Source organism: Hakea prostrata, chromosome 1, assembly GCF_041222555.1.
Source record: "Hakea prostrata isolate BN-2017 chromosome 1, UWA_Hpros_2, whole genome shotgun sequence".
Classification (NCBI taxonomy): domain Eukaryota; kingdom Viridiplantae; phylum Streptophyta; class Magnoliopsida; order Proteales; family Proteaceae; genus Hakea; species Hakea prostrata.
Window position 1 is genome coordinate 11,297,199 of NC_142600.1, and position 12,909 is coordinate 11,310,107.

At 36.9% G+C, this 12,909-nt stretch overlaps 1 protein-coding gene and 1 long non-coding RNA gene across 3 annotated transcripts; one reads left to right on the forward strand and one right to left on the reverse strand.

Annotated features, from left to right (window-relative positions):
• The first annotated feature begins 899 nt into the window (after positions 1-899).
• LOC149027466 (NAC domain-containing protein 13-like) lies at positions 900-7,728 on the forward strand. 2 transcript variants are annotated; one of them, XM_089162736.1, is made up of 7 exons: positions 900-1,105; positions 1,755-2,202; positions 3,145-3,422; positions 4,397-4,672; positions 5,577-5,915; positions 6,476-6,599; positions 7,027-7,728. In XM_089162736.1, the coding sequence occupies exons 2-7, from the start codon at positions 2,046-2,048 to the stop codon at positions 7,509-7,511; spliced, it is 1,659 nt and encodes a 552-aa protein (XP_089018862.1). In that variant the 5' UTR covers positions 900-1,105; positions 1,755-2,045; the 3' UTR covers positions 7,512-7,728. The 2 variants fall into 2 exon arrangements, with proteins under 2 accessions (XP_089018862.1, XP_089018866.1); XM_089162740.1 differs by lacking the exon at positions 900-1,105 and having other exon boundaries at positions 1,112-2,202.
• Positions 7,729-8,801: 1,073 nt separating this feature from the next.
• On the reverse strand, positions 8,802-11,379 carry LOC149027467 (uncharacterized). The gene is made up of 4 exons (XR_016171993.1): positions 11,077-11,379; positions 10,916-10,983; positions 9,999-10,067; positions 8,802-9,086 (listed from the first exon to the last, which is right to left on the reverse strand). It is a non-coding gene; the product is annotated as an uncharacterized LOC149027467 (long non-coding RNA).
• Positions 11,380-12,909: the final 1,530 nt, after the last annotated feature.

Genomic DNA, 12,909 nt, shown 5'->3' on the forward strand with positions numbered 1-12,909 from the left:
TGTGAGACGGGTAATGTAGATTATTATGCTTTGATCGGATTAAGAAGGGGTTGCCCGCGATTAGAATTGCATAAGGCGCATATGTTGCTAAGTTTGTGACACAGGCCCGATAGAGCTTTCAATTTCATTGATCGTTGATGAACGTGACATTGATTCGGTGAAATATCAAGCAAGGATGTCAGCATTAGTGTTGTATCGGCTTCTACAAAAGGGGTATTCAACCGTGATATCCACCATTATGGACGAAGAAGCAGCTGAGAAGCATAGGCGAAAAGCTGCAGTTGCGCTATAGGTAGCAATAGCAACAATGGAGATTCAAGGGAAAATCCGGAGAAGTCCTTCAGATTACAGTGCAGTGGACGAACTTAATGAGAAGAAAAGCTCCAAGGCTAATGGGTAATGGATTTGCAAATGCAGCTACTACAGCAGCAACAATTGTCTTTCAAAGGGTTTCCTGTAAAGACATTGCCACCGTCGGGAATTTGCTATCTCAGGGTGGGTGTGATGTTCCAGTTATGGGAGTTTGAGATTTTTTTTTCTAATTGATCACCGGAGTAGAAGGTGGTAAAAGAATAATGGATATGAGGGTATTTTGGTCATGAAAATTATAATTTATCTTGAATTGATCTTATTGGATACCTCAAAGGAGGCAGATGCAAAGTGTTTATTTATTTGAACTAAAAATTACATAGATCAAACCTTAAGGAGTCTAGATGAAAATTACCGTAAAGAAATTCACCTACCGAGGACTAAAACCCAATTTAATTTAAGCAACCTAGCATGAATGTAATGCCACTCTTGTAATGTGATAGGTCATTAAAAAAAAAAAGTTTACATTAACCCCTCCATTTTCATGGGAAACTCTTTTTAAGAAAAAAAATGTGCGGACAGGAAAAACAGGCTTCTATTTATATATCAAAGCGGGAATTCCCTATGTCGCATTCTTACATTTTTCTGTTTTGTGGGCAAACATATCGCGCTCTTACATAAACCCTCGTTTTCCCCAACTCGATCTACATTTTGGCATCGTATATTAGCATCGTTTTATTCTCTCCGGCCGCTGGTCTCTCTTCTTCTGTCGCGTCGATTCTTTTTATCGTTCCGGGTAAGATAGTGACGGTTTTCCTTTTGATTGTTGTCTGTATCTTGGAATTTCTTGTTTTTTGATAGCTGTTTGATTATTCAACGGTTTCTATTGGTATCGCAACTAGGGTTTATGATGGAATCATGTTGTTCACCAATTTTCTAACAATTCATTGACTTGTATGCTGGATCATTTGTTTACATGATTCCTTCATTGAAATCATAGTGATTCCCAGCTTTGTTGAGATATTCGTATAAATATCTTATTTCCGCTTTTTATTATCATGTTTCACGTTTTGATTTTTGAGTTGCCATATTTAACATGTATGCCTATGATTTTAGGCGTTTATTGGGTTATATGCTGGATTTGTTGTTGGCATGCTTATTCTCTTGGTAGTTATTGTGGTTCTTAGCTCGGTCATTGTGAGCTATTTGAGCGTAGAAGGATGTTTTGATTCTATGTGATTTTGGATGCTTTAGCTGGTTGAGGTTGTCCGCTGAATCGGGAGATATCAACTCATGTGAATCTTACCTGTATTTTTTCAAATTAATGTTCTGTCATCCTTCTTCTTTTTGGTTTCATGGGTTTGATATTTCAAGGTTATATGTTTGATTGGTAGGTTTCCCCTGTTGTTATGTTCATCCTGTTGAGGCTAATAATATTGAAACAGGGTCCATCAAATGTCTGTTGATCTCAACAACAATCATCTTAAGTTTATCCAGTGCAATTTCAGTTGTATGAATCGGGGTCACTTGAGGTGTTCACGGCGAGTGTTTTTTCGACATTGGACTTGACAGTTCTACGTTGGTCGTTGAAACATTATTGGTTGAAGACACATATCTTTGATTTTTATGAACTACTCAAAAGATGCTTGTTTTTGTCTGAAAGGTGTTAGTTATTGATAGGGCTTGGTTATTATTACTGGCCTAAAGAGAACAGTGTGCTGCCACTTTGAGTGTTCATGGAGAGAATGTTCCTTGCGCCGGGTTTTCGTTTCCATCCTACCGATGTTGAACTGATTCTGTATTACCTGAAGAGAAAGATCATGGGAAAGAAACTCCATGTTGAAGCCATCTCAGAGATAGAACTATACAAGTTTGATCCTTGGGATCTTCCAGGTATTCATATGATTCCTATTAATGCTGCTTATTTGTTTATTTTTGTGGTATTAATTATTTAAATCCTCCTCCACTACCATATTCTTCTCAGCTGGGAGTTTATGTGAGAATACATTTACAAGTTCCCTGTTCTCTAATATGCTTCTCATAGTACATGGTGAACGGTTTTTATTTTGGAACTACACAGATTTTTTTGTCCCTTTGGGTGGTCTGAGTATGATTTTTTTTCTTCTACATTATGTGTGTCTTTCAACCTCTGAAGCAATTATATTCACTTAAAATGGAAGAAGGATGCTTTAATTGAAGGAGAGGTATGAACCATGAGCCAGCTTGTGGTGGCCTTCCCCCACTTTTGGTGTGATCCCATAACTAGAATTTGTAGAAACTGCGGAAAAAAAAAACCTGAAAAGCCTGGTGAAAATTGAAATGAGAATATTCAAGAGAATAATGCTAACAGAAATCAACTGACATAGAAGATCATTTTCTCTGAAGCACCAATCAATGGGTACAACCCGGCGTTGCCTTTTCCTTTTCAAGGTCCAGAAAATAGCCAAGTCAAGCATCCACCGTTAGTTAGGAGTAAAAAGAAGAGTAACCCACCATTGAAGGCAGTAATTGTTTGTTCACTTTTAAGGCTTATATAGAATTACAAAGGTGCTAAAATATGTGTGACTGCTTCGTTAACATTGCTTCCAACTTGTTCTTTTTTTTCATAGTTGACAATGTTATTTGTTTTTCATGAAGGAAGTAGCTGATAGGTCATTTTAAGCCTGTTGAGATTATTAGGAAATTGTTAAGATACACATAATTGAAGTAGCTGATTGATCACTATAAGCCAGTTGATAATATTATAAATTTGCTACAATAAATATAAGTTGTTTGAAATATTTATTTGAAGTTAGTAGTTGCTTCTTTGTAAAACACATTTTCTATTCTGTGCAGCAAAATCATGTTTGAAGAGTGGAGACCTTGAGTGGTATTTTTTTTGCCCAAAGTATAGGAAATATTCGAATGGACCAAGGATAAATCGAGGCACTGAACATGGCTACTGGAAAACTACTGGAGTTGATAAACATATTTGTCATAATTCACAGACGATAGGAAAGAGAAAGACTTTGGTTTTTCATGAAGGTCGGGCACCACAAGGGCGTAAAACCAACTGGGTGATGTATGAATACAGGCTTGAAGATAAAAATCTGGTTCCTGCGGGTATCATTCAGGTAAAGACTAAGCTCACGTATTGTGATTTATGTTTAATGACATAATGCTTTCTTTAGCCTTTGGGTATTTCTTTACTTGTAGCATTTTGGAATGTAATTGATTGAATAAAGTTAAGCTTGGTTTGTGTTACTGTGACATGCCTGCTTGCCATACTGTCACTCCTCTTCCTTCTGCGGTTCATCTATGATTTCCTTTAATAGAAACCTGTTAACTCTGCTCTTATAATATTCTTATCTATCCGTTTCTTGATCTTTCTCTATTCTTTCAGTCTCTTCTATTAGTTACAGTTGTTCTGTTCTTAGCTTGGCCTGGTAGCTCATAGCACTTGGTAGAACTAACTGGTTGTTAAACTGATTGATCTGCTACTATGGGGTTGATGGAACCACTTTAGGATGACCCATCATCTAGGATATTTATCACGCTTTGAGGACTGAATCTGAAACTTTTGCTGGTTCTGTTTGTACCACCAGGTTGTGTTTCAGAGATGTCTCTGGTGTGAGGTTCAAAGTGTTTGAGATTATCAACCTTGGTCAGCAATTTCTTGTAGATCTGTGTTGAAACTTAAGTGGTAGGGTTGGCACAAAGTTTATCCTTGTCTTGAAGAAGAAGAAAAAGACATGTTATTCTTTTTTATACTAATGGCTTTCGGTAATTAATTATAGCCCTATATTCCTTACTCTTCTTCTAGTTAATTATTTAAACGATCACGGGTACCAGATTATTCCTTCCCTTTTATGTTATATACAATTCTAACTGGAGTCATCTCTTCTTTGCTCCAAGAATTCCCAAATAATTCTGAATAATTATGAAACTGCCACTAATTTAGCTTTGAGTTATTTTTTTACCTGTGGATCCATAATGATCCAATTTAAAGTTTTGAAACCCAATGTTTCATCACCAGGAAGGTGTGCCGTTGTCTATTTGTATTCACAACTGATCTGAAACTAACTTTTCTGGCCCATTTATATTGCAGGACACTTATGTACTATGTAAAATCTTTGAAAAAAGTGGCTCGGGTCCAAAAAATGGTGAACAATATGGGGCACCGTATAGAGAGGAGGATTGGGAAGATGATGAAGTGAGCCATTCCTTGGCTTCGTTCCCCATTGCTGATCCTTGTTCCTCATCTCTTGCTCAGGCCGAGGAGCATCATCCTCCTTTGAGAAAAGACACTGACATTGTTTCACTTTTGGATATGTTTGACAATGATGATGGTGCCACGGTTTCCAATAGCAATGTTGGTAATGAGGTAAGCAATAGCTGATCTGGCTATATGTTATGCATAAATGCCTTTTGGTTTGATTCTTGTTATAGTGATCTCTTTCATGATCTTGTATTTAGAACCTTTGTTTTGGATCTATTGGATTCATCAATTCTTTCTTCAGATGTTGCTTTTTATCTTCAAAAATGTGTAGCGAGGCCAAAATTGGTGGTAGGATACTAAAAGGTGATTTGATTCTCGACTCTCAAGGGACTGTTATTTTTTACAATCTTCTGGTGAATACGATGCCAACCTTTAAAGCACGATGATGTAGTACAAGCCCTAATTTTTTTTTTTTGTCATTTATATTTAATCTGTTAGATTTCTGCCTAGATGTGTGCATGTTGTTTTAAATGATGTTTGCAAGGACTGGTATGGTTTAAGATTTTGGTTGAAATGTACAAAATAAGCTCAGGTATTGTATGACTGCAGAAGGTGTGGACATGTTTTAACTTTTTTTTATAATGGCTAGAACAATTTGCCCTTGTGGCACCTGGATTATGCTTTTTTTCCCCCCAATTATTTTAATCAATATCCTTTGTATCACGTGGTTGGAATCTTAGTGCTATGAGCTTTTTGTGCAGTTGACTTTTTTTCTTTCCTGGATGAATGTGTAGTGGACCTTTTATATTTGTGGAGACCTTTGTTCTATTGTTGGCTGCAGTTCTGTTCTATCTTTTCCATCTTTTTGCCTCCCATCCAATCATGTCTTTGAATCTGTACCATCTAGCAAACAACTCGACCGAAACCCTGAGTTGCAAATGAATAATATGTTCTCTGTTGTTCCCTGAATTTTGAAAGGGTAATTGCCTGCTTAACTAGGCAGATTTTTTTATTGAATCTTCATACAGATCTTGGATGCATCTAATACTGATGAAAATGCCTTTTGTAGGTCTATGCGATTTATAAAGGCTTGCCAGACCTTGGTTCTCCATCCGATTTGAAGATAAATATTCATTTCCCTGGTAGCATGGAGACTGAATTTACTCCAGGTGCAAAGCTTCTGGAAAATGATAAATCTTTCCTGGAGTTGAATGATCTGGCTTACCCATTGGACAGCTTTGCTGAAAAAAATGGTCATCTCACGTTAGATTTGTATGCCTGCTCCAATGATTTCAATAATTTTGACGGCTGTTGTGATGCTGGTCTTCCTGCTTCTGAATTAAGCTTGTACCACTCTCTCGATACTGAGGGATCCAAGGTTCCAGATCAATTGCCTACATTTGTTGAGGTAAACCACTCACCATTATTTTTTGTTGAGTTTTTTATAGGTGGGGTAAAACTCTAGGCACCCTACATTAGTGCCAAAATTTACAGGTTACCCACTTCAAAAGTACAAGTTACCCATAGTTAATGATTCTGTTAAGTCATTCAAAATTTGAAAGTGAAATGACCATAATGTCCATAGTAGTAAGGCAATGACTGTATTACCTTCCCATAGTCAATCCTTAGGTAGGTGAAGGGACCCATCTTCTTCCTCCACCTTGCTGGAAACCGCCCACCACCACGGAAAACCACCACACCCCCTCCCCCTGCTAGCGACAACCACCCCCACCAATACACCCCTCCCGCCGGCCAAAATTGCATGCTGACACCTCCCTAATACTCAGATCATTGTAGCATTCCCCTCGAAGAAAATGTCAAATTCGCCCCCTCAATCTTTATGTTTCCACTAATACCCCTCCTCTAAGGCATGGAAACTGCACATTGACAGTGGCAGAACTTGTCCCTACTGTTATTTTTCTGTCTACATATATATTTTTTTATTTACATTGTTGCACCCTTTCCCAGGACAGAGGCCTTGAAGGTGATCGAAGCCAAGGAAATAAAACTGCCATGTGTGATCTTGCTAGTTGTTCAGTTAGGGAAGCAGAAGGGAGACAAATGAAAGATTTTCAGCAAGCCACAGCAAGAGGTAGCTTTCACTATCCTCGATGCTATAATCATACCACAAGCCAAGATTGTGATTCTATTTCTTGCTGTACTTATGGCTCCACATAGAGAATTAAAAGGGGTGTTTGGGGGGGGGGGTGTTGGAATGGAGATAGTATTTGAGCGAAAAATTGGCACATGCTCATTATGTCATTTCTGTATAGAATTCTGTCGTGCAGTCTTGCAGTTAGTAGTATTTGACGCTGCATTTCAACAATTATATCGTTCGTCTCTTGATTTCTTAGCTTGTTCCCATGTAGCCTCTGCAATATTGGGTTCTATGACCTCTGGCATATGCTGAAGGCAGCAAAAGGTTCTGCAGGTTTTCACCAGGTTTTCTGTTTACACTAGAAAAGGATAATTGCATAAGGTATTCCTTCATTACATCATTGTTTGATGTTCCATCACAGGTGAACGGCAAACTGGAGCCTATTCTGGACTTCGTTTTCTGTTGGAATCTTTACCCACTTATTCCACTTCAGCCACAGGGTTTCCATCTCCTAATGGAGGGGAGAGATTGAAGGTTGGTAGTCTCTTATCAACGTGCAGTGGCTCCACCATCCATGTAGAAGCTGAGGTGTATGTTTGGTGGGAGTGCACTGATGAAGCTTTGCTGGAAAGCCCGGGGGAGTTCCTGCTTACCTTGTGGGTGCGAGTGGTCTCGGAGGGAACCGAGGAAGTTGTTGGGTACATGCAGCAACAGTGGGTTCTTGTTTCTGTTTTTAGAAGTACCGGTTTTATCCTCAATAGTAGGTGCCAAATTTTGCAGGTTGCGTGGAACCTGTTTCAGTGCTTCCTTCCCGCTCGTCAATGTACTTTATCCCATTCAAATGCAATTTATTGGCGTTGGTTAGCTGTACGCCTGTACCTAAGCTTATCCGTCCGTTTGTGTTGAAATCATTATCGTGGGGGGTCTTTTCATGTGTCATTAAGAGTTAAATGTCTATTTTGGGTTTCGTATTCATATAAAGAGTTATATCTATTGCAAATTTGCAACACACACCTTGTCTTGGTTAATTGTGGTAATGATGATCTGAGCAAGTTTCTTCAGGTAGCCCTTTGTATAATTTTCTATTCTGTGTGATTTATGAAAGAAATCAACCGCGCAAGTTATGTATGTTTACCCCCCCCCCCCGGCCCCCCACAATATATATTGCTTTGGAGATCTATTATTAAAAAATTCTTTAACCCCAAATGTTTTCTAGAGCCTGCTGAGAGAAGGTATTGCACGAAGGGATGGTAGGTGGAGTAGGAGATTCACATATAAGTCTTTTAGTAAAAGAAAAAATGTGGTGGGTTGATATATAATTATATATAAATTTTTTTATTATTATCAAACAATGGTTTACATGTTAGACTTTTATGGAGGAAATTTTTTTCTATCTCATGGGGAGGTCTTGGTTTTGCACCCATCTCACATATTTTCTTCTCCCATAATATCAACTCTGCCAGCTCAAAAAAGAAAAGAAAAAAAGAGTTTAGTTATAAGGCTTTCTATTTTTATTACATAAAATATAAAAAATTTGTATTTGAAATCTTTGCCTTGAAATCGGTGAGAGAAATTTATGAGATAACTTTTAAAGCTGCAGGGTTTATCAGAGAAAGAAACTTATATCTAAATTCTATGGCAATTAATAGACACGTGTGAAGATGATATGGTTAAGAATGCACTTCTAGAACATCTATTCTTTGAACTATCAAACAGTAAAGTAAGAATGCACTTCTAGAACATCTAGGTGAAGGGGATGGATGTTTTAGTTGTTCTGAAGAACACCTATAATTTATCAAATTATAACATCCAGTGAAATTGGGTTTTCAAAATGATAAAAACACTCAAATATGTCTGGTCCAATATTGAACTGGTTCACAATATGTTATCCAAATAATGCCAATGCACAAGTTTTGACCTACATAATCCTCGTGTTTAATGTTGCTTCTGTCTTATTTACCTCCTTTGCTCTTTGATTTTTCTCCACTTCTTGACCAGCAAACATTAAAATATCTGACAAGATAAACACCCCTGCCCTGATATATATATATATATATTCAAAAAAGTGAAAGTTAATCCAGATAGGTAATTATTAAATTTGCGCAACAAACCTAATTTGGTTTGAATTTTGTCTGGGGAAGAACCAGATTCAAGAATGGAAGTTCTCTCAGAATTTTCAACTTGAAGGTGGTTCTTTATTGCTTAGAACAATATTAAGGCAAGGTATGTGTGTACCTCACAGGATGAAGTTTTTGATATATGTACAAAGCATGGTTGTTACAAAAATAAAGAAATGAGGAGATTGGTGTACTGTGCCCATTAATATTGCTCAAAATTGTATTATAATGGTCATGATTCCACTATTTACAATCCATAGACACCATGGCTCTATAGAAACAACCAAACGATGCTGTCAATCACACTCTTTATTGAATTAGGCATGGGACATATAAATGCTGCTTAGCTACGCTTGGTATAGTGCTGAAAGGAGAATAAAACAATGCAAATGAGTATAGGATTTTGGATTAGTTGCTTGTAACCAAGAAAAGTCAACATAACATTTGTTTGCATACCAATCCCCACTATGCTCCTCGCATAACCCTCACAAAATACGCATTCGTAATGTAATACCCCCACTACATTTATACTGGACATTATCGAAGAACCACTGGAATCCTTTATCCTCAAGTGAGTCCACTTGCCATATCTAGCAGATATGCATTGTGTAGTAACCCAAAGCATACCTGAGTATGGGTTCTTGTTATTTCTTACATAAGCTCAAATGCACTTGCAACCAATAAGAGATAGTTCAGAAAAATTCCTAGAGCCATCACTCATGTGGCATTCTTTAAAAACCGGCATTTGAGCTCAAACTAGAAGTAAAAATTATAGCTCAGCCAAAAAACCTGAATTGGAGCTCAAAATACGGGTTAAAACTATAGCTTAGCAAACAAATTGTACTACCCTCTTAAAACTTAACGTCAGCTCCCCAACCCATCTAATCTTAATCTAAATCCCATCACACAAATCAACAACCCCTCAGCTCCTTTAGAGGAATGCCTGAACTATATTTTAACATATACATCATCCTCACCTTTTTCAAGAAATAAAAATTAAAACGAAAGCCACCACAAGAATTCCCCAGCCATTATGCAGTCAAATCATGCTGGCTTGCTCAAATCACACAATGATTCCTTGAAATAGAAATACGATAGAAAAGGCATTCCGGACATGAAATAACTGCATATAATACATGTCAAACAATCTTTCTAAAAAGAACATTCCATAAACATCTATAATTTACGAACTCTATACCATTAGCATATATCTTGGAGAAACCAACAAAAACATCTTTAATGAAATTGGGGAAAAAGAGATCAGAGATTAGCTTACTTTTGAAGTTCTTTTCTCATGGCTGCATACTCAAGAGTTTCCAGGATCATCAGCCAAAGGTTCTCTGACCTGGTAAAGACAATGCGACAGGATATTATACAGGGGGAAAAAGTTCAAACTGGAATTGTAAACAAAATACGGAACCAATTAGTAACTTGCGTGATAGTCATGAAAGCATCACTTGAAATCTGCAATATCACAAGGGGAAAGCTACATAATGCAAAATCATAACTCTTAGTGCGTCGAAAATAAAATAAAAGCTACATATCACAATGCATAAAAAATAAAATAAAAAACTAATACATTACAAAATCATAACTCTTAGTGCCAGTGTCTCCTACAGATATGAAAGCCTGTAAGATAATAAACTAGGAGCTTGAGTTCAAGGACATGATAAAGTGCCCTAAAAAGAAAAAGAAATATATGGCATTTAAAAATTATACTACATAGTGGCCTGTATCTCGAAAATGCATACCTACAGGTATGAAATTGAAAGGGAAGTAAGCAATCTCCTTCTCAATGTCTCTGATGATTTTGTCTTGCCCTCTTCTGGAAAATGTTCCATAGCTAGTATTTGCCCTTAGAGCAAAAGGTATGTTAAGCAACACAAACACACATGGCCAGTGGCACTAACATCAACTGAGAGAGAGAGAGAGAATGCTTGCACAGTTCAAGAAGAAAAGAAGTCATAGTTCTGGGATGAACCGACATGCAAATACAATTGATCCACATACTTGAAGAGGGATAAATTAATGACTTAATTGTTAGGTCATACAGCATAGAACGACAATAGATCATAAAAACCTAAAATTCCCTGCAATTGTTACCAGTATTCCTTCAAATTGTCATGCATCCAAAAAAGAAGGCAGAAATTAAAGCAAATGATAACAGGGATACGAAAGGGAATTTCAGCTAACCGGGAAAGGCTCTCGACTCCCCGGAGATAACCTTGTTCTATTGATCGCCTCTGTCCCCCAGTCCACTTCTGTGAAATCTTCAGAATTCAATAATACGAAGAACAACAGCAGAATCATCAAATTCAGAAAATTACAGTAACGACAGATTCAAAGTTGAGTACCTGACGACATTCTATTTCGAACCGAATTGAGATCGTTAGCCTTCTGTGAATCACTGCTGTTTACCGGAATGGACAAAATTCCCCATCAGGAGAACGACGGTTAGCATGAGGAGCATAGGTAGGAGGAAAACATCAAAGTACTCATCTACTATAGTTTGAATTTCCGTACAATGTTAACAAAGCTTAGTTCTCCTCTCCCTAATACTCTGGCTACTCACAGAAACAGAATCCATTATACTCTTCCCTGCCAAAACAGAGACAAGTTTCTGATCGAGAACACGCAAGGCTAGCACCTTAAGAGAAATTCTCCGTGGCCACCCGCATTTCGTCGCCATGTCATGTTTGACGAAGAAATTTGAGTACGAAAGAAACGGCCATTTTCGTCTTTGGAAGGCTTTTAGCTTTCTAGGGATAGAGATATTACATTTGGTGAATTCATTGGAAATTTTCTCTTTTAAGTAGTTCTGAGGAGTGTTTGTTTTTTTTTTTTTTTTTTTTGGGTACAAAGACGCTTTTTATATATAGCAATGGGATATTACATATGCCGCCGGTAAGAGTTGAACGCATGACCTCTCCACTGAGAAGCAGGTTCCTAACCATCCTACTATTCCTCCATTGGCGTGCTGAGAAGTTTAACACGAATAGTTTAAGGATTTGGCTTGGATGGCCAATTTTGTCCTTTGGAAAAATCAAAATACCTACTGTTTAATACCTGTGCAATAAGTCTTTGAAGGTAGGACCGTAGGAGATGGGACAATATAAATTAATAAAAAAATTACACATAAAAATAAATTTATTCTATTTTACCTGGAACAATTAGAATACATAATTCTACTTGACTATATTCGAGAAGTTTTTTTAGAGAATAAAATAATTGTCTAATGAAATATTTATTGTGTATATTTAACTTTAGCTTGCAAGAAGTATAAATCTCAAAAATATTTTTATTTCATGAATTTTCTCCAAAATCACGTATAGCCGTATAGGGATTGAGGAGTTACTCTAGTATTTATTTATTATTATTATTATTATTATTATTATTATTATATATATATATATATATATATATATATATATATATATATATATATATATATATATATATATATATATATATATATATATATATATATATATATATATTATATATATATATATATATTTTATTTTGTATAGGAATATTAGAGTACTCTAGTTGTTATCTTGGATTCTCACATGTCTTTGCATGTATAATTCTCCTTCCGAAAAATGGCAAGGAGTGCTCCTCCAATAAATGTGCCATCTAGGGGATAAATGATGATCCTCTCCTCTTAGGAATTTGGAGTTAAAAAGGACCAGTCTTGAATTGCTGTCGCAATGAGAAACAGAACCGCATAACCGGTCAAAGGGTGTCCGAAACCTGTGATTTCTAAAAGCATAATCGCTAACCAGTGGTAGAAGCCACATGGCTATCCTTTGATCCATTGAATCTCCGAGTTTACCTGCTAGATTGATGGGTGCTGTATAGCTTGTTTGAAATGTCAAATGATTCCTGGTTTCAGACAAAGAAAGGAAAAGGACAAGGAACGAAGATTCAGAACCGTGACAAGAAGAGAGAGAGAGGAGAAGAGAGAGCTGCAACTGATCGAGCCACCTCTCTTCTCTTCTTTTAGTTTTCTTCTTTTCTTCGTATATTCTCTGACGATCAATTAAGTTCTTTAATGGCGACGCATGAAAGCAAATCCTGTTAATGGTTGTTGCTGTTTATGTGAAGCTGCAGTGAATTGATCTTTTAGCAAGGAAAAAGGAGAAAAATAGAAAGAACAAAACAACCTTCCTTCTTTTCTGATTTCT